The sequence below is a fragment of the Ranitomeya variabilis genome, chromosome 3 (assembly GCF_051348905.1).
Source record: "Ranitomeya variabilis isolate aRanVar5 chromosome 3, aRanVar5.hap1, whole genome shotgun sequence".
In the NCBI taxonomy this organism is placed as follows: Eukaryota; Metazoa; Chordata; class Amphibia; order Anura; family Dendrobatidae; genus Ranitomeya; species Ranitomeya variabilis.
The window spans coordinates 238408898-238433691 of NC_135234.1; the positions used below are offsets into that span (position 1 = coordinate 238408898).

The following is a 24794-nucleotide window of genomic DNA, read 5'->3' on the forward strand; positions in this document are numbered from 1 at the left end:
TTCTTTCAGGGATATAAATATTTATATTTGACACCTCAAGACTACAAGAAAGTCAGTGCCCTGAATTCTGTTCATTGTGAGCACGTGGAAGATGAAGGAGAATCCAGGTAACTACATTTATGTGTATCTAAAATAAGAACTACAGGTTTCTGAACGTCACAAACAAGTCATACATGTATCTCAAGATAACTTTGCATTATGGTCCAGTTAACTTAAAGGATATGGACATGTTTAAAAAAAAAAATCTGACTATGTACTTTCTTTTGCTGTTAGATTAATTTTTCGCTAACGATCAGAGCCTCTGTTGTGCGAATGTGGCCTAAAGTTTGCGGATTTTCAAGGAATATTAATTGTAAAAGCTTGTTCTGGTGCAGAGTATAGCAAAATATTTTTATATGCTGGTCAAACATGGAGGATTAAACTCTAGAGATGATTGAATGTTTTGAAATTCGATATCGCCAACTTTAACAGATTTTTCAAAAAATTTTGATTTGACTCAAATCAAAATACTGCAAAGCCTCTAGGTGCCTGCAAAAGACGTGTTTAATACTCCTAGGACTGTATTGAACTTTTTCAAGCTCTGCACAAATTATCTGTTTGGAATGTATCAATCAAAAACTTTGTTCTTTGCTAAATGAAAAAGTGACCGATTTTCACAAGTCACTGATCTAAGGGGTAATGTTTTTCTTTGTGAAGGGTGATATGCCTCTCCTAGCATGCCAGTGTGAGGAGGTTTATAAGCCCTGCAATGCTCCTCTGAGTAATTAAATCTACATATTGCCTTTTAAGAGAGGAAGAATCCTTGAACTGTAATGCTACCTATTGGAAGTGGCAATCCTAAAAGTCACTATGGACCCTTTAATGCAGTGTTCTCCAACTCCGGTCCTCAAGGCCCACCAACAGGTCATGTATTCAGGATTTCCTTAGTATTGCACAGGTGATTGAATGCTTGCCTGTCTAGGTAATGCAATTATCACCTGTGCAATACTAAGGAACTCCTGAAAACATGGCCTGTTGGTGGCTCTTGAGGACTGGAGTGGGGGAACACTGCTTTAATGAGTGTATAATAAAAGTGTAAGGAAGACAATTTGAGGCTTGCAGTTATTGCTGGCATCTTGATCTTCCCAAATGAGTGGTGATGTAGTTTCATGTGCTGGCAGAGAATCCTAGTTCACAGTCTATTCGAGCCAGGATGTCCTACGGCTTATTTTGGTCCTACAGACTTGCAAAGATTCCTCTTTCAGTAATGTGCAAAAGAACTAGCACATGTGAAATGCCCGCCCAAGCAACTAGCCACCACCGCAACCAGATATTTCAGGTACTGTTAAACATCTTCCACCAACACCACGTGCTCCAGGCACAGCATTATTGAAGATAAAATCTGGTTGATGGAGTTGTGTACAGGACCAAACAGTGCGCAGAAGAATAGCGTGAACTCTAAACATAGAATTCACTGTGTTGGTGGTGGAGGCATAGCCATGCTACCCTAGAAGCCAGCTGAGAGACTGCAGTCACTGTGCACTGTGTGGAGGGTAAATAGAGCCAGGGAGAGGGGCATCCTTAAGGGTGCGATATGTGTAAAATGGGGCAGATTTTACTTGTTATATGGCACAAATAAAGACATATATATGTATATTATTATGAGGCCACATTATCATTTTAGGAACATTCTTTTAACTTCTTTAAAACAAAACAAATTTTGCCATATATACAGTTTTTACTTTATTTTGCTCTCGCTACTCGCTATGTGTCTTGGCAAACATAAGGGCAAGGGAAACATTGTCAGTGTGCTTGGTTTCATTTATTATATCCTTTAGCTTATCACAACCTGGACATCATTACAGGTAAAGCTGTATTCATTTCAGATTTTGTCAAAATGCAAACAACTTTTCTTCTTAGAATACTTTTTACGAGTGTTAGTCCAATTTCCTGGAAGATTTATTTATCTTATTACTGATTAACATAAGTTACCTCTTACTTTGTGGTTATCATTTTTGTTATTTTCTCATCAGGTACAAAATAACAGATATAATTGGCAAAGAGGAGGGTCTTGGTGTGGAGAACCTCCGAGGATCAGGCATGATTGCTGGAGAAACATCACTGGCTTATGAAGAAGTCATCACCATTAATCTGGTAAATCATAAGCATCAATTCATTGTTTGTTTGGCTTGAATTTTTGGTTTCTTTACAATATTTGTTGGACTAGAAGACTGTTTTGACCAAAAAAAAAAAGCCCCTTTAACATGTCGTCTGAGTACAGTTACTACTGACTATTGACAGTACTGTGCTGGTATACAGTGGGTATGGGAAGTATTCAGACCCCTTTAATTTTTTCACTCCTTGTTTCATTGCAGCCATTTGGTGAATTCAACAAAGTTATTTTTTTCTCATTAATGTTCACACTACACCCCATCTTGCAAATGTATTAAAAAAGAAAATTGAAATATCACATGGTCATAAGTATTCAGACCCTTTGCTCAGTATTGAGTAGAAGCACCCTTTTGAGCTAGTGCCGCCACGAGTCTTCTTGGGAATGATGCAACAAGATTTTCACACCATTTTTTTAGGGACCTCATCTCATTTGAAGTGCCTTTGAGGGGTCTTTGTGACATAAAGTGACACTACTCTAAAAACTGCACCCCTCAATGTGTTCAAAACCACATTCAAAAAGCTTATTAACCCTTCAGTTGCTTCACGAGAACTGAAGCAATGTGGGAGAAAATATGAACATTTAACTTTTGTCACAAGTTTACTTTATACACAAATGGTTTTATGTATTTTCACAAAGGTAACATTAGAATGGACCACAAAATTTGTTAAACAATTTCTCCTGAGTACACCGATACCGCATATGTGGGGGAAATCCACTGTTTAGGCGCGCAGCAGTGGAGTAAGGAGCACCGTTTGGCTTTTTGAACGCAAAATTGGCTGGAATCGGGAGCTGACGCCATGTCGCGTTTGGAGAGCCCCTGATGTGCCTAAACAGTGGAAACCCCCCACAAGTGACACCATTTTGGAAACTAGACCCCTCAAGGATTTTATCCAGGGGTATAGTGAGCATTCTGAACCCACAGGTATGACACAGAATTTGATAACATTCGGTCGTCATATTGAATATTTTGTCATTAATGTTGAGCGCAAGTGCTCACTACTTTACATCGGGTGCTCGAGTATGCACCAAATATCGCAGATGCTCGAGTGACATGCTGTAGTCGCTGCCACGCATGTTTCACAGCTGTTAGACACCCAAAAATAAACGTGAGGATCTGCGAAACTCCATGCATACTTGAGCACTAAGATGCCAACTCGACTAGGGAGCACTTGCGCTCAACACTAGTCGTAACATCGTCATTCTTTTTTCTTTTTTATTTTTACTTTAAAAAAAAAAAAAACAATTCTAACTCCAACCCTACCACAACCCTAACTCTAACCCCAACCCTAACTGCAAAGAATGGGAATTTTTTTTAATATAATTTTTATCTAACAAAGGGAGTGGCAAATGGGGATTTGATTTACTATTTTTTAAATCCCTTATTGTTGTCAGGTACCGGCTGGCAGATCTCAGCCCATCCCATTTTTTTCTAGGAAGATGATGCGGAGGGCCGAGGGACAAATCAGGAGGTATCGGGGGTTGGTAAGAGGCAGGGGACCCCATTTCGCTCTTTGCTGATATGATAGGTCATATCAGAGAAGAGTGCTGAGGAATAAGGCCTCTTAACTGCTGCCATTAAAAAGCTTATCGGTGGTCATTAAGGGGTTAGACTGTGTAAATAAACCAGTCAGGCAGTTGGGTATTAGAAAACTGTGTATTTTCCCGGCTTCATTTAGCCACTCCAAATGTTTGGCATTATTGTAACTAATCACCTGCAATGCTCCGTTATGTCATAAAAGGGCAGAGTCTACAAACTGATGTCTCTCTGTATACGTCTGGGAAAACTCTGTGAGTGAGGCAGTTGTTTTGTTTAAGGATGCTGTTCACTGATCCCAGCTCTTGTCACTCAGAAATTGTGTCCATAGTTTGCGACCAGCTGGCCTAGAATTTTATTTGTATTTTTATTTTGCTGATTTATGTACAGAACTAATAAAACTGGTTGTGGCCAAACTTGCCTGGTGTGAGCTGTGTCTTGGAGAGCCTGAAGCGCCTGTTTATGCTGAAAGATTGCAATACCGTGAGCTAATCCCCTCACCTGTCACTCCCCTGAGTATTCCGTTTTTATTTAAATCTCCCATATGGTTCCAGAGATATGAGTCTTTTTATTTAGTGCTAGATTCTGTAATCTTTACAAGGGGACGTTGCTGAATATGTAATAATACAGAGCTGTCTAAAAACATACACCCAGGGAACCCTGTAAGCACCATCTCCTTAGTAATATATAGCCAGCAAAATTTTTTTTTAAAACTTTCACCGTTTTTTACCACAGAGAAAACAAAAATATTAGCAAAGAATCAAATTGTGGTTTTAACCCCTTCACCCCGAAGCCTGTTTTCAACTTCCTGACCAGGCCATTTTTTTCAATTCTGACCACTGTCGCTTTGAGGTCATAACTCTGAAACGCTTCAACGGTCCTGGTGATTCTGAGAATGTTTTCTCGTGACATATTGTACTTTATGATAGTGGTACAATTTCTTTGATATGACTTGCGTTTATTTGTGAAAAAAATGGAAATTTGGTGAAAATTTAGAAAATTTTGAAATTCTTAAACTTTTAGTTTTTATGCCCTTAAATTAGAGAGTCATATCATACAAAATAGTTAATAAATAACATAACCCACATGTCTGCTTTACATTAGCACAATTTTGGAAACATAATTTTTTTTTGTTAGGAAGTTATAAGGGTTAAAAGTTGACCAGCGATTTCTCATTTTTACAACACAGTTTGCAAAACCATTTTTTTAAGGGACCACCTCACACTTGAAGTGACTTTGAGGGGCCTATATGACAGAAAATGCCCAAAAGTGACACTATTCTAAAAACTGCACCCCTCAAGGTACTCAAAACCACATTCATGAAGTCTATTAACCCTTCAGGTGCTTCACAGGAATTGTTGGAATGTTTAAAAAAAAATTGAACATTTTACTTTTTTTCACAAAATTTTTACTTCAGATCCAATTTGTTTTATTTTACCAAGGGTAACAGGAGAAATTGTACCACAAAAGTCATTGTACAATTTGTCCTGAGTACGCCGATACCCCATATGTGGGGGTAAACCACTGTTTGGGCACATGGCAGAGCTCGGAAGGGAAGGAGCTCCATTTGACTTTTAAATGCAAAATTTGCTGGAATTGAGATCGGACACCATGTTGCGTTTGGAGAGCCTCTGATATGCCTAAACAGTGGAAACTCCCCACAAGTGACACCATTTTGGAAAGTAGACCCCCTAAGGAACTAATCTAGATGTGTGGTGAGCACTTTGAACCTCCAAGTGCTTCACAGAAGTTTATAATGTAGAGCCGTAAAAAAAAAAATCATATTTTTTTTCTCAAAAATGATCTTTTCGCCCCAAATTTTTTATTTTCCCAAGGGTAGCAGGACAAATTGGACCCCAAAAGTTGTCCAATTTGTCCTGAGTACGCTGATACCCCATATGTGGGGGGAGCCACCGTTTGGGCGCATGGCAGAGCTTGGAAGGGAAGGAGCGCTATTTTGGAATGGTCTGCGGGCGTCACGTTGCGTTTGTAGAGCTCCTGATGTACCTAAACAGTAGAAACTCCCACAAGTGACCCCATATTGGAAACTAGACCCCCCAAGGAACTTATCTAGATGTGTTGTGAGAACTTTGAACCCCCAAGTGTTTCTCTAAAGTTTATAACGCAGAGCCGTGAAAATAAAAAATATATTTTTTTCCACGAAAATGATATTTTAGCCCCCAAATTTTTATTTTCACAAGGGTAACAGGAGAAATTGGACTGCAAAAGTTGTTGTCCAATTTGTCCCGAGTACGCTGATACCCCATATGTGGGGGAGAACCACTGTTTGGGCGCACGGCAGAGCTCGGAAGGGAAGGAGCACCATTTTACTTTTTCAACGCATAATTGGCTAGAATTGAGATCGAACGCCATGTTGCGTTTGGAGAGCCCCTGATGTGCCTAAACAGTGGAACCCCCCCAATTCTAACTCCAACCCTAACCCCAATGCACCCCTAAGCCTAATCCCAACCATAACCCTTACCACACCCCTAACCCTAATCCCAACCCTAACCATAACCCTGACCACACCCCTAACCCCAACACACCCCTTACCCTAATACCAGCCCTAATCTCAACCATAACCTTAACCAAGCCCCTAACCCTGACACACCCCTAACCATAATCCCAACCCTAACCCCAACCGTAAACATAATCCAAACCCTAACTTTAGCCCCAACCCTAACCCTAACTTTAGACCCAGCCCTAACCCTAACCTTAGCCCCAACCCTAACTTTAGCCCCAACCCTAATTTTAGCCCCAACCCTAACCCTAACTTTAGCCCCAACCCTAACCCTAATGTTAGCCCTAACCCTAATGGGAAAATGGAAATAAGTACATTTTTTAATTTTATTATTTTCCCTAACTAAGGGGTTGATAAAGGGGGGGTTGATTTACTATTTATAGCGTGTGTTTGTTTGGCAGCTGTCACACGCTAAGAGACGCTTTTTATTGTAAAAAATAGTTTTCTGCATCACCACATTTTGAGAGCTATATTTTATCCAGATTTTGGCCCTCAGAGTCATGTGAGTTCTTGTTTTTTGCGGGACGAGTTGACGTTTTTATTGGTACCATTTCCGGGCATGTGACATTTTTTGATCGCTTTTTATTCTGAATTTTGGGAGGCAGAATGAACAAAAACCAGCAATTCCTGAATTTCCTTTAGGGGGGGGGGGGGGCGTTTATATTGTTCCACGTGTGGTAAAAGTGATAAAGCAGCTTTATTCTTTGGGTTCGTACGATTACAGCGATACCTCATTTATATCATTTTTTTTAATGTTTTGGCGCTTTTACACAATAAAAACTATTTTACATAAAAAATTATTTTTTTTTCTTCACTTTATTCTGAGAGCTATAACTTGTTTATATTTTTCTGCTGATGATGCTGTATGGCTGCTTTTTTTTGCAGGACAAGATGATGTTTTTGGCGGTACCATGTTTATTTATATCTGTCTTTTTGATCACATTTTATTGCACTTTTTGTTCGGCAGTATGATGATAAAGCATTGTTTTTTGCCTCGTTTTTTATTTATTTTTTTGCGGTGTTCTCTGAAGGGGTTAACTAATGGGATAGTTTTATAGAGCAGGTCGTTACGGACGCGGCAATACCAAATATGTGTACTTTTATTGTTTTTTCTTTTATTTACATAAATAAATGGATTTATTGGAAAATATATATATATTTTTTTCCTTTGGGGATTTTTTTTTTCTTCTTTTATACATTCTATTTTTTTTTTTTTTTTTTACTTTATAACATTGTCCAAGGGTGGGACATCACTATATTACATCAGATCGCTTATCTGACACTTTGCATGGCACTGTGTTAGATCAGCGATCTGACAGGCAGTGCAGGAGGCTTTCCAGCGCCTGTTCCCTGCAGCCACCTCACTTCAGGACCCGGAAGGAGCCCCGCGGCCATTTTGGATCCGGGGACTCCTTCCAGAACATCGCGATCATATCGCGTTCCGGTGGGAGAGCGCAGGGAGTCCCCGTCCCTGCGCGATGCCCTTCTATGTCGCTGTCACTACTGACAGCAGCATCAGAGGGGTTAAATGCCCACGATTGGCGCTAGCGCCGATCGTGGGCATTGCTGCGAGGTGTCAGCTGTCACATACAGCTGACACCCACATGTGATCGCCGCGGTGCTCACCGTGAGACCGCGCGATCGTGCCGCCATACTAGTACAGCGGTTTGCGGGAACTCAGTTCCCGCAGAGCCGTACTAGTACTGCGCATGTCGGGAAGGAGTTAAGACATAACTTTTACTAGTTAGTTTTCTAAAAAGAGGCCATTACCTACATAAAAACAATGTGACTAATAGCCCATCACACATATACCCATTTAAATGTCTCAAACCCCTATCTAGTGGGATATAGTACAAATCCCTATTCTCTGTCAGAGATAAAAAGTAAAAATATTTACCTCAGATATATACTATGAATCAAATATAGAACCCAAATCCCCACCTTCATAGATATCCTTATATCAGAAGAAAGTCTGCCACATATTATTTAATACGTAATATGGAAAAAAAAAAAAAGGAACGGTCTCACTATTTGCAGCTTTTTTTCTTTTTTCCTTTTTATCGTAAATTTCGGAGTCTGGGTCCAAATACAGTCTGTCAGTCCCTACATTTAGCTGACCCTGGTGTCCCAATGACTCCCGCCCTTACAAGGGCAGTCCACAGCTAGCCCCATATCTAGCCAGCCCCGGACTGAGGAAGGCATAGAGGGTCAATCCAGGGCTGGCTAGATATAGGGCTAGCTCCGAAATTTGCGATAAAAATGAAAAAGCTGCAAATGGTGGGACTGTTCCTTTTTCTTTTCCATATTACGTATGAAATAATATGAGGCAGACTTTTTTCTGACATAAGGATATCTGTGAACATTATAGATGGGAAATAAACCAAGTGGAACTCCCTGAGGTGGGGTTTTGGGTTCTATATTTGATTCACGGTATATATCTGAGGTAAATACTCTTTATATCTGACAGAGAATAGGGATTTGTACCATCTCCTTAGTAAAAACTATATAATTCATAACTAAATAAAATGGTCCATATCTCTGGAACCATATGGCAGATTTAAAAAACTAAATAAACAATGGAATGCTCAGGGTACCAGCGGAAATAACATAAGAGCAAAAACTGTCCAGTTTTAACCTGGTGACAAGTCCTATTTAAACGAAAGGTGCCATGTTTATTTTTATATTAATATTGATTATATAATTAATTAATTTGAATACAATATTAAATTCACTGTTTTAACTGATTTTTTATTTTAGGCTAGTTTCACATTAGCGTTTACGCAAGTGGTGGAAAAAATGCATATAAACGCGTACAAACGTGGCGTTTTTTAGACGCATGCGTTACCGCATGCGGTTAAAAAAACACCGCGTTTGTACGCGTTTATATGCGTTTTTTCGTGCGTTTGCGGTTTTGGTGCGCATGATGAGAAATTTCACAAGAGATAAATCAAGATAACCAGACACCGCCAATGGAACTACAGAGGGCGTGTATTATGGGATTTCTTTATATGGACCCCTGAACAGCTGGAATCTTCAGATTTTGCTCCTGTGTCATGATGGATCTTCGCATGGAGAGCTTTTATTTCATCCTGGATTTAAGCATCAAGCTGTTTCTTGCCTGTGCTTTAGCTTGGGAGCAAGACAGAAATCACGAAAGATGGAGGAGGAGATATCGTAGGCGTTTTTGGAGACACCCCATTATCGAACTACGTGAGAGCCGTGGAGCCTATCACACGCTCTATGCCGAGCTTAATGCCAACCCGGAGAAATTCCATGAATATACAAGGATGTCGCAAGACTCGTTCCGGGATTTGCTTGCTCGTGTCCAAGGAGCCATACGGAGACAGGACACCCAGCTCCGTAGAGCGATCCCACCGGAGGAACGTCTGCTGGTTACATTAAGGTACGTTCCAAATCTAAACCAATGACAGTGCAAATTTTGTGTTTTCTGACATGTATGTTTTGGGTATTTTCCTTTCTTTCTTTAGCGTAACCACACCATAAATAGAATAGTTTGTAATTTTTGGGGGGTTTCTTTTTCTTACAGATTTTTGGCAACCGGAGAGAGTTTATCATCCCTCCACTTCCAATACCGGCTTGGAATATCCACCCTGTCCGGAATAGTTGCGGACACCTGTCGGTCGACATGTGGCTTGAAATTTCGGAAAAATTCTGGAGTGTGTGTGAGTTCCCCAACTGTTTAGGAGCTGTGGATGGAAAGCACATCCGCATTATCAAACCTGCCAGAACAGGATCGGAGTATTTCAACTATAAAAAATATTTTTCTGTTGTGCTCATGGCAATAGCTGATGCGAACTGTCGCTTCATCGCCGTGGACATTGGAGCTTTTGGCCGTGGCAACAATTCCCAGACTTTCAAGAACTCGGATATGGGCCGCCGTGTGTATGGCAAAAATTTAAATTTTCCCCCGCCACAACCTCTCCCCAACACTCAAGATCCACCGATGCCATTTGTTATGGTTGGGGATGAGGCCTTTCAGATGTGTGAAAACCTACTGAAGCCCTATTCCAGTCGGGACTTGAACCACACTAGAAGGATCTTTAACTACAGACTGACCAGGGCCCGAAGAACAGTAGAGTGTTTTTTTGGCATTCTGGTCGCTAAATGGCGCATTCTTGCATCAGCCATAAATCTAAAACTGGAAACAGTCGACGAGGTGGTCAAAGCCTGTGTGGTTCTGCACAATTACATAATGGCTAAGGAGCGGCCCAACATTGAACTGGATGAACCAGTTGCACACCCACTGCCCGATTTCCAGCATCACCTGCTGCGGTCAACTGCAGCAGTTGGTCACATGCGGGACCAATTTGCTGCCTTTTTTTGATTCAGATATTGGACGTGTGTCATGGCAGGACAATGTTGTGTAAATGTCCTGTTGTAATTCGATCTGTACCAGTAATTTTCTGCGATGATAATAATATTTCTCATTAATAAACTTTATTTTTGGTTGTGTTGACCGTGTCTCCTATGTATTTCCTCTACAAACCAAGGCTGTCCTAAAACTAGCAGTATTTGGTCTGTATTTAATATCAGTATTTGTAATCCAAAACCAGGAGTGGGTGATGAAGGCAGAGGTGCTAGTTATTATGTTAATATCATAATTTACTTCTAATTGTTCCACTCCTTGTTTTGGCTTACAAATACTGATATAAAACACTGGCCACATACGCTAGTGTTATGGCAGCCATGTTGCTTTATTGGTAAGCTTGTTGACGTCATTGCGTCCTGATTCTGTTCTGCTGTATCCATTGGACACAGACTGAAGAGACAATGACTGTCACACTAAAGAGATCTATACTCATCAAGTCAGGTGTCGGAAATAATGAATTCATGATGCACATATAACAGCTTCATGAATTCACTACTTCTGACACCTGTGCAGGTGAGCATAGATATGCCGTGTATGACCACCATCGTCCCTTCACTTTGTGTGGAATAGATTACGTACACAGAAGAGAAAATGGAGGTTATACAAGGAAGTTCTCTACTCACTAGGTCAGGTGTCCTAACTAATGAGTTTTTTGACACCTGACCTGTTCAGTAGAGTTCTGCACTGTATGTCTGCCATTTTCTCTTTTGACTGCAACACTAGTCACAGACAAAGTAGAAGAATAGATTATGAAGATAATACAAGTATACATTTTTTGGCCCACCTCATATCTCTATACTAAAGACACACAAAACTGCAGTCTTTTTTTTTTTTTATAACTACTCGAGATATGATGTTGCCAAAAAATAAAGTGTGTGGCGAAGTTTCTTATTTGGCGCACGGTGTGTGTTGCCGGCGGCGAAAGACACACTAAACCAAACATAATTGGGGCAAAAAAACTTTGTATTTATTTTTTAACAACCAAAATATTTATTTAACTGCGCCGGCTCGGGGTAGAGTGATGTAAACGGGCGGTGTGAAGCACTGAGGCCTGGCTAACCGTGGACGACGCAGAGGTGGCAGGAGAAGGGGCAATGAATGAAACTAGTAGGGTCTGGAAGTTCGGGGATGGAGCTTGACACATGAGAGGCTTGAGACGCACTGGAAGGGTGAGACAAACCTGACATTACAGACACATTGGGAGGTGAAGGGGGAGGAATACTAAGAGTCCTCTCTTTTTTTTTTGGGGGGGGGGAGGTTTGCAGGGTTCTGGGAAGCCTTGGTGGGCTCATATGGCATGGCGTAGTAGTGGGTGACCTGTCAGGGTCCGGCTGCACCATGGCAGAGTCCATAGTGCTCGTAGAGCGTGCAGCCATGCCAGAGTCCATAGTGCTCGTAGAGCGTAAGGCCATGCCAGAGTCCATAGTGCTCGTAGAGCGTAAGGCCATGCCAGAGTCCATAGTGCTCGTAGAACTTGCAGCCATGCCAGAGTCCATAGCGCTTGTAGAGCGTAAGGCCATGCTAGGGTCCTGCTGCATCGTGGTGGTGGCGGTACGCAAGGCCATGCCAGGGTCCTCCTGCATCGTGGTGGTGGCGGTACGGAAGGCCATGCCAGGGTCCTGCTGCATCGTGGTGGTGGTACGCAAGGCCATGCCAGGGTCCTGCTGCATCGTGGTGGTGGCGGTACGGAAGGCCATGCCAGGGTCCTGCTGCATCTTGGTGTCAGTGGAGGAGGTCCAAGCAGGAGCAGCGGTTGTCATGGTGGTGGCGGTGGGATGTCCAACTGCACTCGGCATGGTGGTGGTGCTGTAGTGGTGTCCGGCAGTGCTAGGAATTGAGGTGGCCGTGCAAGGGAATGCAGCAGAAGTCGGCATTGAGGTTAATCGTGACAGTGAAGGCACAGGTGGATATGCCAACACTGTCTGCTGGAAATACCGACTCTGCTGCACAGCCTGCACGTAAGCAGCATTGCAGGCCTGCATGACACTCAGCTGGAGATCAGGAATAAGGTGTTCCGACATGCCCTGCTCAATTTGGTTAAAAAAATGATGTACTGGCCTCTGGATGTCGGCTTTCACTTGGTCAAGGCTTTTGGTGACCTCCTGGATACGTGCATTCAAGAGGTTATGTGAAATATCCATTCGGTCACACAAAGCCTTGATTGCGTCGTGTAAAACTGAGCTCAAGTGCAAAAACTCGGGCATGAGTGATCTGTCCGATGCCCTCTGCCGCTGCCGGGAGAAGCACAAAAAAAAGGGGCAGTGGAAGAGGACTGCGAAAGGGGAAGACCTGATGGACCAGCTCCCTAGTCTCCAGTTAGTGTGGAAGGCCCACTTGCTGCAGCGCTGCTGGATGGCTGGGATGGGTCCGTGGCTGTCGGATGAAGGACCGCTCCAGAACCTGGGCCAATAGCTGTGCTCCATGTGCTGTGAAAAAAGGAAAAAGAAAATTAATACCAAAAATTAAACAGACGCAAAACCCTGTGGAATAGAAATATACAGATTATGGCAATACAATACAACCTAATGCAAGGGAAAAATACTTATGTTCTCTGGGCAAGGACCGGACTTAAAAATGCCAGAACGCGATGGTATTTGTATTTTCTGATCCTTGCTCCTGAACCACTGGGAACACGGCTCTCTTGACGCAGGTCCTTGTTGAAGCGGTCCTTCATGGAACGCCAACGTGTTTTGACTTTGGCCACTGGTAAAAAAAAAAAAAAAAAAAAATGGTCAGAAAATTGACTTTTGGCCGTGCTCACACAACTGTGTGTGATGAGAGAAAGTCCTGAGAGTTTCTTTAATCACACACAGTTGTGTGAGCACGGCCAAGGTCTCTGCTGCTTCACACTGCAGTGCAATACTTACCAAATGCATTTCGGACCCAAGTCAGGGCATTGTCCCAGCCATCCCACTTCTCTTTGGCCTCCTCATTCCATAGGCGCCGGATCGTGATGTTGTTTGAGTGCAGTGGATCCCGGGTGTCCCACAACGGGACTCGCTCCTGGACCAGGGAGATGAGGAGGTTATTTTCAATTAGGTCATCCTCCCATTGTGGAACCTAAAAATTAAATAAAGTCATTAAAGTTTACTGAATTAACATAAGGTAAAAAAAAAAAAAAAGATGCTGAGAAATGGCATGAATAAGAAAGTCAACATACAAAAGGATTCCAGAAGAAAAAAGTAAAGAAATACGAATGGAAAGAAAGGAAGATTCAAGAATATTACACTGAGGATACAGTAAACAGTCAGCCTTGTATACGTACCCGCTGCCGTCTTTCCACCCGACCTTGAGTCCGCTGCTCCTGCCCAGTTTGTGCCGCAGTTGAAGAAGAGCTCTAAAAAAATGAAAAATTCAAATTGTCACGTGTAGATGTGACAGTGAATACTTACCAATCTGACAAGGCAAGTACTCACATCACTGACATGCTCGACTTCCGACTGCCCAGGACGAAACTCCTCATCAGAAGAAGAAGCAGAAGACATTCTGATGCATGCAGAAAGAAAGAAATGCAAGAAATTAGGACATGTAGAGACAGAAAATAGAAAATAAAGGCATTGGCTAGGATATACTCACATTGTTCAGGGTCTTGTTTTCCTCCAAGATGTAGCCTGTGTCTCGTCTGCTTCAGAGTCTGGTGAGAAGTGACCTGCAACTGTCCACACCCTCCCTTTATCACCTTGATGGTGGGGGGTGGCTTATCAGTGTCTAGACATGTTTTTCTCTATTGAAACGCATGCGTTCACGAACGCAAGCAAACGCATGTGCTTGTAAACGCATGCGTTCATATAGACAGCAATGCGTTTTTTTGCCGCAATCCTTGCTCAATCGACCGCATGCGTTTCCAGGTGGCAAATTGACGCCTCTAAAAATTACTACGTGTTGCATTTCCGCGCCAAGTCGCAAACGACGAAGCGACGCATGCGTCGTCAAACGCGGCAAAACGCGAAAAATAAAAAACGCATGCGTCCCTAATGTTAAATATAGGAATACACAACGCATGCGGATATATGCGGTAGAAATGCTGCGGACACAACCGCAAATGTGAAACCAGCCTTATTCAACCACTGGGGTATGCCATTTGCATTTGCTGGTGTATATTGTACATATCGCTATCCAACCACTTCTCCTACACTGTGGCTGCTCCCTGCTGTGACCTGGGCACACTCCCTGGCTGTCCAGGTAATAGTTGCGGCCATTTTTGTGAGGCCCACAATGTATGCTGCAGGCTACATTTAGCCCCTGTCACCGCTCAGTGCTCTGCGTGGGCCGAGCAGTGACAGGAGCTGCTGGGCTGGGAGTGATGACAGGAGATGCGGGAGGTCCTGGATGAGGGGAATATCGTCGGCGGGGAGTGGTGATCACAGTCTGACATCAGTAGCGCAATGCAAGGCTGCAAATCACCGCCGTGTTCAGAACAAAGCAGAGAAGTCACACTGCTGTGCACTAAACACATTGACTCAGCTCTGCTATGTCACTGTAAACTGAGATAGCAGATCTGTGTAAGTAATGCCCATCATGGTGACTGTGAGGCCATTGTATTGTATGGAGCACTATGTGGGGCCATTATACTGTGGAGCACTATGTGGGGCCATTGTACTGTGGAGCACTGTGGGGCCATTATACTTTGGACCACTGTGAGACCATTATACTGTGGAGCACTATGTGAGGCCATTATACTGTGGGCACATTATGCTTTGGAGCACTATGTGGGACCATTATTCTGTAAAGCACTATGTGGGGCCATTATACTGTGGAGCACTATGTGAGGCCATTATACTGTGGGGCACAATATGCTTTGGAGCACTATGTGGGACCATTGTACTGTGGAACACTATGTAGAGCCATTATACTGTGGAGAACTATGTGGGGCACATAATACTGTGGAGCACTATGTGGGGCCATTATACTGTGGAGCCCTATGTGGGTCATTATACTGTGGAGCACTATGTGAGGCCATTAAGCTGTGGAGCACAATGTGGGGCCATTATAGTGTGGAGCACTATGAGGGGCACATTATACTGTGGAGTACTATGTGAGGCCATTACACTGTGGAGCAATATGTGGGGCATTATACTGTGGGGCCATTATACTGTGGAGCACTATGATGGGACATTATACTGTGGAACACTATGAGGGGCCATTATACTGTGGAATACTATGTGAGGCCATTATACTGGGGAGCAATATATAGGACATTATACTGTGGAGCACTATGAGGGGCCATTATACTGTGGAGTACTATGTTAGGCCATTATATACTGTGGAGCAATATGTGGGGCATTATACTGTGGGGCCATTATACTGTGGAGCACTATGAGGGGACATTATACTGTGGAACACTATGAAGGGCCATTATACTGTGGAGTACTATGTGTGGCCATTATACTGGGGAGCAATATGTCGGGCAATCTACTGTGGAGCACTATGATGGGACATTATACTGTGGAGTACTATGTGAGGCCATTATACTGTAGAACACTGTGAGGGGCCATTATACTGTGGAGTACTATGTGAGGCCATTATACTGTGGAGCACTATGTGGGGCCATTATACTGTGGAACACTATGAGGGGCCATTATACTGTGGGGCCATTATACTGTGGAGCACAATGTGGGGCCACTGTACTGTGGAACACTGAGGTGCCACTATACTGTGGAGTACTATGTGGGGCCTTTATTCTATATAGTGCACTATGTGGAGCCATTATATTGTATGGTGCACAAATTATTTTGCAAGGGCTGCAAAGTTATGACATGCCCTTGCGTGATCCCACTGAATATTATTTTTTTTTGGGGGGGATGGGGAGGCAATTAGAACATCTGCTATGGGAGGCCTATGATTTCTATGTATGTTTCTGGTGATACCACCCAGAGCCATGTATCTAATGCCCATCATGGTAATAACCCCCCCAGAGCCATGTATCTAATGCCCATTACATTACACCACTGCTCCCATAGAAGTAAACAGAGTGGGGTAGTAGTGTAATGTGTGACACTGCTCCGTCCACTTCTATGGGAGCAGTAGTGTGATGTGTGACACTGCTCCGTCCACTTCTATGAGAGCAGTAGTGTAATGTGTGATCCTGCTCTGTACACTTCTGCGGGGATTGGCTGCAGTGTACATGTGACTGGACTTTAAATTAGAAAGTAGCCATCAGAGTGGCACCCATTCCACACAATATAGGTGATGTACCACTCTGGTTCTGTGTTGATCAGAATTTTTAGGTTCAAGGATATATTTTTATGCATTTTGTAAAAATGTTATGCTTTGCTACAAAATTGCATAACAACGCTCAGAAGTGTAAAAATGAGAGTTGTATATTTTCACATTGTACCAAAGTGTCTACTTTCGGAATATATAGGTTATGTGTTGATTGAACTACAGCTAAAATATTTGATAATTTTTTTATATATTTGGTGGAATTTTTGGCCATTTAGAAGTTCAGGCGTCCTATGGCACTGGTAGGCTGTGTGCACACATTGCGTTTTTGCGAGCCTTGTCACATGGCTTAGGATGACTTTAGTTTTGGCTTTTATCCCAAGTCATGTGACAAGGCTCGTGAGAGAGTCGATATTGACATTTAGGATTGCTTCTTCCTATAGGTGGCACTAGAGTTCTAGTCATCATCCTCTCTGAAGAGACAGTTCACACATACCCTTAGGCTATATGCACACCTTGCGGATTTTGATGCGTTTCTGCAGTGTTTTTGGACGCGCAGAATTGCATCAAATCTGCAGTGTAGTGCACAACCAATGTTAGTCAATGGGAAAATGACAATTGGTATGCACATGCTGCGGAATTAAACGCACGGATTCGCAGCGTTTTATTTTCCGCAGCATGTCAATTCTTTTTGCCGATCTGCAGCGTTTCTGCACCCATTGACTTCCATTGTGTCAGGCAAATCCACAGAAAAACTGCATTTTTAAAAAGATCTGCGGTTTTGCTGAGTTGGGTGCGAGAAACGCTGCAGATCAGGAGGAGGAAGAGTGTGTGGGTGGAGATTATATGTGTGGGCAGAGACTGTGCTGAGAAGACGTGCATGTCTGTGTGTGTGTGTGTGTGTGTGTGTGTGTGTGTGTGTGTGTGTGTGTGTGTCTGTGCGGGGGTCTGCAGGTCTGTGTGTGGGCAGGCATCGTCCGATGGGACTACTAGTCCCATCCGGCTATGCCTGCCACAGTGACAGCTAGTCAATGATGGAACAGCAGTAGTCCCATCATCCAGCTACTGTGTGTAAAAAATAAAGAAAAAAAACACTCATACACACATATACACAGTACATACAACATACAGTATATACTCACTAATCACCTAGTCCCCGACTCCCTCAGTCACCTGTAAAAGAAATAAAATAATAAATCAACAGTATACTCCCTGATCCGATGTAGTCCATAAAAAGCCTCCCACGATGATCTGTCTGCAAGGCCTTTTCTGACTATTAATTATAGGGGGACCCCACGTCGGTTTTTTTTGGGGGGGGGGGTCCCCCTATTCTAATAGCCAGTAAAGGCTAAATATACAGCTGCGGGCTGATATTCATAGCCTGGGAAGCTCCCTCCCTCCCTAGGCTATAAACATCAGCCCCCAGCCGCTGGATTTCCCTCTCTGGTGCAGAAAATTGCGCAGGTGCCCACACCATTCTTTTTTTTTTTTTCAAATTAAACAGATATTGCGTTTAAGGCCGGGGTCACACTTGCGAGAAACTTGCACCTCAATACCCGGCACAGCTGCTGGCACTCGGGACCGGAGTGTGCGGTTGTATGTATTTCTATGCAGCTGAACGCTCTGGACCGAGTGCCGGGTATTGTGATGTGAGACTCGTGCAAGTTTCTTGCAAGTGTGACCCCGGCCTAACGGAGATTTTGTGTGTCTTTAATTATTTATGTACCATTTTATTATGTTTATTACTAAACATCGTGCTTGGTATCTATCTATCTATCTATCAAATCAGAAAAAAAAAAAAGAGAGAAATGCAGAAAAATCTGCCGAAACTTTGCTGCTAACGGATCAGTAAAGCCACAGTTTTTCAATTTGATTTTTGGAGTGTTGCCTGTTTTTTTTTAATTTTCTTCTTTGGAGGTTTGGACATCACCTTTACAGGTTTAATGTACCCGTTCTTTTTGGTAGTGCTGCAAAATTTTCTTTAATTATCTATCCATCTGTCTATAGATAGATCTATTGATCTATCTATAGATGTGTCTATAGATAGATATATCTATAGATAGATAGATAATAGATACATCTATAAATAGATAATAGATAGATAATCTATATATATATATATATATATATATATATAAACGCCAGTTGGGACTTCCGGCCGCTATCCCCGAATACCATAAGGCACTGCGGCAGTGTCACTTGCAGAGGCGCAAATGACATACACGTCACCGCTATTCCCATGCAGTAACAGCCACAACTGTGCGCTCTACCCGCGCATGCGCTGTAACGACACGGCTGTTACTGCACCTGCGTGTAAAGGCCCCGTCTCACACAGCGACGCTGCAGCGATACAGACAACGATGCTGATCGCTGCAGCGTCGCTGTGTGGTCGCTGTGTGGTCGCTGGGGAGCTGTCACACAGACAGCTCTCTCCAGCGACCAACGATCAGGGGAACGACTTCGGCATCGTTGAAACTGTCTTCAACGATGCCGAAGTCCCCCTGCAGCACCCGGGTAACCAGGGTAAACATCGGGTTACTAAGCGCAGGGCCGCGCTTAGTAACCCGATGTGTACCCTGGTTACCAGCGTAAATGTAAAAAAAAAAAACCACTACATACTCACCATCTGTTGCCCGTCAGGTCCCTTGGCGTCTGCTTCCTGCTCTGACTGAGCCGCCGTACAGTGAGAGCTGAGAGCAGAGCGCAGCGGTGACGTCACTGCTGTGCTCTCACTTTACGGCGGCTCAGTCAGAGCAGGAAGCAGACGCCAAGGGACCTGACGGGCAACAGATGGTGAGTATGTAGTGTTTGTTTTTTTTTACATTTACGCTGGTAACCAGGGTAAACATCGGGTTACTAAGCGCGGCCCTGCGCTTAGTAACCCGATGTTTACCCTGGTTACCAGTGAAGACATCGCTGGATCGGTGTCACACACACCGATTCAGCGATGTCAGCGGGACCTCAACGACCAAAAAAAGGTCCAGGCCATTCTGACACGACCAGCGATCTCGCAGCAGGGGCCTGGTCGCTGGTACGTGTCACACATAGCGAGATCGCTACTGAGGTCGCTGTTGCGTCACAAAACTTGTGACTCAGCAGCGATCTCGCTAGCGATCTCGCTATGTGAGACGGGGCCTTTACTTTCACCGCACTCCTATTTCTAGTAGATAGATAGATAATAGATAGATCTATAGATCTATCTTTAGATCTATCTATATCTATAGATCTATCTATCTTTCTGTGGGTGTAAACACTATTCTTCCATGGAGTATGTAAATGAAGAGGTTGGACAAGAAATTACATCACAATTTTTTTTTTTGTACAGTAATAGATCTTTATTTAGCTTACAAAGATGCACACAAATCCGCATGAAAATCCACATCAAATCTGCGAAGATTTTGACCTGCTTTTTCTGCCAAGGGATGCAGAATCTGCGCAGAAAACTCCACAGGCAAATCTGCAAGGTGTTCACATACCCTTAGTGAATCGCCCACTTCTGGTTTTATGACAGTAAATAGTGCATTAAAAGAAACTAATGATACAGTGACACCTAATGGTGAAAAGTAAGATTGTGTAAGCTCATGCTTGCGTCTACGAAACTTTCATTTCCACAGTCTACTCTGTAATTGAATATCCAGTTTGTTAAAAGGAAAAAATAAAATCCCCTGCTGGGATGGCCTTCTGATTTTGCATATCTCAAATAAAATGTAGAAGTTTGCTGCAAGCACCAAAGACAACCAGTTGCATCTTTCTCACAAATACTGTATATTGTATGTATATTGCTAAGGCTACTTTCACACATCAAGTTTTCAGTGTCAGGCTAAATCCGGCTAATTTTCAAAAAAACGGATTAGGCGAAAGTTGCCGCCGGATCAGGTTTTTTTCCCATAGACTTGTATTAGTGCCGGATTGCATCGGATGACATTGCGTTTCGTCCGGTTTTCGCCGGATCCGGCAAATCTGCCACTTCCGGTTTCTTGAAAAAACGTCCATAGCAAAGTTTTTTGTCTCCAGCGAAAAAGCCTGAAGCGCCGGATCCGGCGCTTCCGGCTGTTTGCTAGAATGGAAGCCTATGGGAGCCGGAAGGTGCCGGATCCGTAAAAAGGCGGATCCGGCAGCCTGATCCGTTTTTTTAAACTGAGAATGCTCCAAATTTTTTTTTCTTATCCAATAATCTAGGTAGGCTAGCCGGATCCGTCAAAAAAACTGATCCGTCTCATCAGTTTTTCACAATCTGTGCCGGATCCAGTTTTTCCAACATTCGCCGGATTTAGCCTGACACTGAAAACCTGATGTGTGAAAGTAGCCTAAGGCTACTTTCACACATCAGGCTTTTTGTTCCAGGCACAATCTTTGGAAAAAAAACGGTTCCGGATTCCGTATCTCTCTCTCTCTCTCTCTCTCTCCCCCTCTCTCTCTCTCTCTCTCTCTCTCTCTCTCTCTCTCTCCCCCTCTCTCTCTCTCTCTCTCTCTCTCTCTCTCTCTCTCCCCCTCTCTCTCTCTCTCTCTCTCTCTCTCTCTCTCTCTCGTCCCCGAAACAGGAAGTCAAAAATCCATGCACATTAAAGAAGGCTGGATCCAGCTAAAAAACGGAGCTGGTGCATAAGTTTTTCACAATTTGCGCCGGATCCGTTTTTTTTACAAATTTGCCGGATTTAGCCTGAAAACAAAAAACTGATGTGTGAAAGTAGCCTAACACACAAAAGACGGGTCCCAGTACAAATGTCAATGTCTTTATCTGTGTCCGGGGGTCTACAACCTACATTTACCAATGAGATATTTTGCACAACCTCATGTGTTTTGAATGCAATGTGTAATAGTGACAATTCTGCAGTGTTCTGGCCTGCGCTTTACTCCATTCTATGGTGACAAGGTGAGGAAACTCCATTTATTACTCTAAACAGATGCATTCTGGCTTTGCCTGGCAGCTGCGATGCTGTTGGGCTCCTGAGCCATTCCCTCTTTGGGTGGTCTGATGTGCTGGCGATGTGCACTACGCAATGCTGCACTTATTAGGATAATGGCCCCCTTAAAGAGGTTACCAGCGGTTTATGCGCTTTAATCATAATGTTAGCTACCATGTTGATTTATGTACGGTTTGCTTAGCACCAGTAGATGAAGTGTGTACTATTTGGATGTGAGTCCATTGGTTTTCTACCTTTGAGTTGTATAATCATTATGTAGATGAGCAGGAAGCTCAGGGATACAGTACAGACCAAAAGTTTGGACACACCTTCTCATTTAAAAATTTAAAAGAGAATGCCAAGAGTGTGCAAATAGTCCATGAGCCGGGCCAGATATCGGTACCACCCGGAGTGACTAATTTTCTTTGGTATTTTTAGGTAGATGCATGTCTGTAGTTTATTTTTTGATATGATAGCCCTTACATATACGTAGCTTATTAACCCCTTCAGCCCTAGGCCTATTTGTACCCAAGTGCCTAAGCCAATCTGACCTGTGCCACTTCATGGGCTAATAACTTTGGAACGCTTTCACCTATCCAAGCCATTCTGAGATTGTTTTCTCGTGACATATTGTACTTCACGTCAGTGCTAAATGGGAGTCAATATATTTTACCTTTCTATATAAAAAAATGCTAAATATTCGGAAATTTTGGAAAAATCGGCAATTTTTTAACTTTGAAATTCTCTGCTTTTTACAAAAATACTGATACCCCCCATAATAGTTATTAATTTACACTCCCCACATGTTTACTTCATATTGGCATCATTTTGAAAATGAAACCTTATTGTTTTACGACGTAATAGGGCTTATAGTTTTATGCGCAATTTTTCACATTTACAGCAAAACCCACTTTTCAAAGGACCAAGTCACTTCTGAAGTCACTTTAAGGGGCTTACATAACAGAAACCACCCATAAATTACCCCATTTTGCAAACTACACCCCTCAAGCTGTTCAAAACTCATTTTTAAAAACTGTTAACCCTTTAGGTGTTCCACAGGAATTTTAGCAGAATGAAGGCGAAATTTCAAAATTTCATTTTTTTTCCAGATATTACATTGTAATCCAATTTTACCTGCAACCTAGCAAGGGTTAACGGCAAACCCAAACTTGGTTACCCTAATTCTGCAGTTTATAGAAACACCCCACATGTACTCGTAAACTAAAGTATGGGCACACAGCACAGCTCAACACGGAAGGAGCGCTATGTGGTTTTTGGGTGGCGGATTCACTGGAAGAAATCTAGGGGGCCATGTCACATTTGAAGGCTGCCTGAGGTACCCCCACAGTGGAAACCCCAAAAAGTGACCCTATTTTGGAAACTACACCCCCAAGGAATCTTTTAGGGGGTATAGTGACCACTTTGACCCAACCAGTGTTTCACAGTAGTTGGAAACACTTGGTTGAGAAAATGGAAAAAGTGCATTTTTTACATGAAGGTGTCATTTTAGGCTCATTTTTTTATTTTTAAGAGGTGTACCAGCAAAAAATGCACCCCACTATTTGTTCACCAATCTCTCCCGAACACAACAACACCCGATATGTTGTCGTACACTGCAGTATTGGGGAACGGCAGGCCTCGGAAGGGAAGGAGCGCCAAATGACTTTTGGAGTGCAAATTTTACTGGAAGAAATCTAGGGGGCTATGTCACATTTGAAGACACCCTGAGGTGCCCCAACACACGCACACACACTGACACATACACGTTCTGTGCTGAACATCAGTGTGTCGCAGGGATCCTTCGAAAAGCTCTTGGATAATGAATCTTGCACACTTACCCTGAAGCTCTTTCAAGTTTATCTTGAGACCCTCAGAAATGAACAACTCTCAGCATTCTGGATGTCATACTTGGACATGGTCGAGACCATGCTGGCCCTGGTTCGAGCTTCAAGAGAAGGCAACTGGATGCTTCACCTAGGAGCAATCCGACAGATGATACCATGGTGTTTTGCCTATGACAAGGTCAACTATGCCCGATACCTAACCTATTACTATGCCACAATGTCTCGGCTGCCCATAGAACACCCAGAGGTCCATGAATACTTCATGCAAGGTGGCTTTTCGGTCCAGATCGGTAGCAAGAATCCTTTTGGACGAATTCCTGTGGACCAGACCATTGAAGAGACAATCAACAAAGACACCCAGACACCAGGGGGCACAAAAGGCTTCAGCCTCAAAGTTGGAGCTGTTTCCAGGTTCTACCTGACATCAGAGTACCGCAGTATGTACTTGAGGCAGCTGAGGGCCCTGGTAGGCCAACAATATACTGACTTCAGCCATTCAGACCTACAGGTGTCTAGGATTAGAAGAGATGAAGCCGATGTCCAATCTTTCGTTCAACTGCTGGAGACAGGTTGGGTGAACCCCTTCAACAAAGAGCATAATGGTGAACTTATCAGTTTGTCAACAGCGACTGTAGCACCACCAGATGTAGCCAAAGACCTTCAAGGGGCATACAGTATAGGAGAGGATGCATATCAAACATTCAAGGATGAGCGTTTGGGTACCGATAAGCCAACTACATTGTTTCATGACAAGATGACGAAGAACAAACTTAAAACGTTCTCTAACATCCAAATGAAGACACGCAGACAAGGTCTTGGCAAGGAGGTAATTTTGAAGGCTGACAGAAACCTATTTGGCCAGATGATACTTGTAGCTGAGAACAGAAAGCTACAAATGAGTGATGTCTTGACTCATCCCCTGGGTCCATTGCCATGGGCACTTGCCAATGGTGATGGGTCTATCCGCAAGACCAACAAGGCTGCCCTCGCAAGGGAGTTGGAGAGGAATGCTCGTCCTGCAGAAGTGATCCCCGAGCCCTCTGCAACCATCATTGATGGGATGAGCCTGGTTCAGAAACTGAAGGGAAACAATGCAACATTTGGCCAGCTAGCAGGCACAGCAATGAGTCGCGCTATCCATGAGGGTGCTAAGAGCAAGCGCATTGATATTGTCTTTGACGTCTACAAGGAGACATCCATCAAAGATACAGAAAGAGTCAACAGATATGAAGGCACAGGGATCCATTTCAAGAACATTCAACATGGGCACAACATCCAGCAGTGGAA

At 43.2% G+C, this 24794-nt stretch overlaps 2 protein-coding genes across 3 annotated transcripts in view; one reads left to right on the forward strand and one right to left on the reverse strand.

Annotated features, from left to right (window-relative positions):
* The window catches only part of ACACA (acetyl-CoA carboxylase alpha), a 483059-nt gene that overhangs the window by 240637 nt on the left and 217628 nt on the right, over positions 1-24794 (forward strand). For both annotated transcript variants that reach the window (XM_077295311.1, XM_077295310.1), the window contains exons 43-44: positions 10-107; positions 2013-2133. In XM_077295311.1, coding sequence (XP_077151426.1) covers positions 10-107; positions 2013-2133 — 219 coding nt within the window. The remainder of the gene's footprint in view (positions 1-9; positions 108-2012; positions 2134-24794) is intronic.
* On the reverse strand, positions 10437-14195 carry LOC143818120 (uncharacterized). The gene is made up of 3 exons (XM_077299538.1): positions 14174-14195; positions 14023-14083; positions 10437-13934 (listed from the first exon to the last, which is right to left on the reverse strand). Exon 3 carries the CDS (start codon positions 13018-13020, stop codon positions 11653-11655), a length of 1368 nt encoding a protein of 455 aa, XP_077155653.1. The 5' UTR covers positions 13021-13934; positions 14023-14083; positions 14174-14195; the 3' UTR covers positions 10437-11652.

Excerpts from the sequence above, each read along its gene's own strand:
- LOC143818120 (XM_077299538.1), bottom strand. The coding sequence starts at position 13,020 with ATGGAGCACAGCTATTGGCCCAGGTTCTGGAGCGGTCCTTCATCCGAC.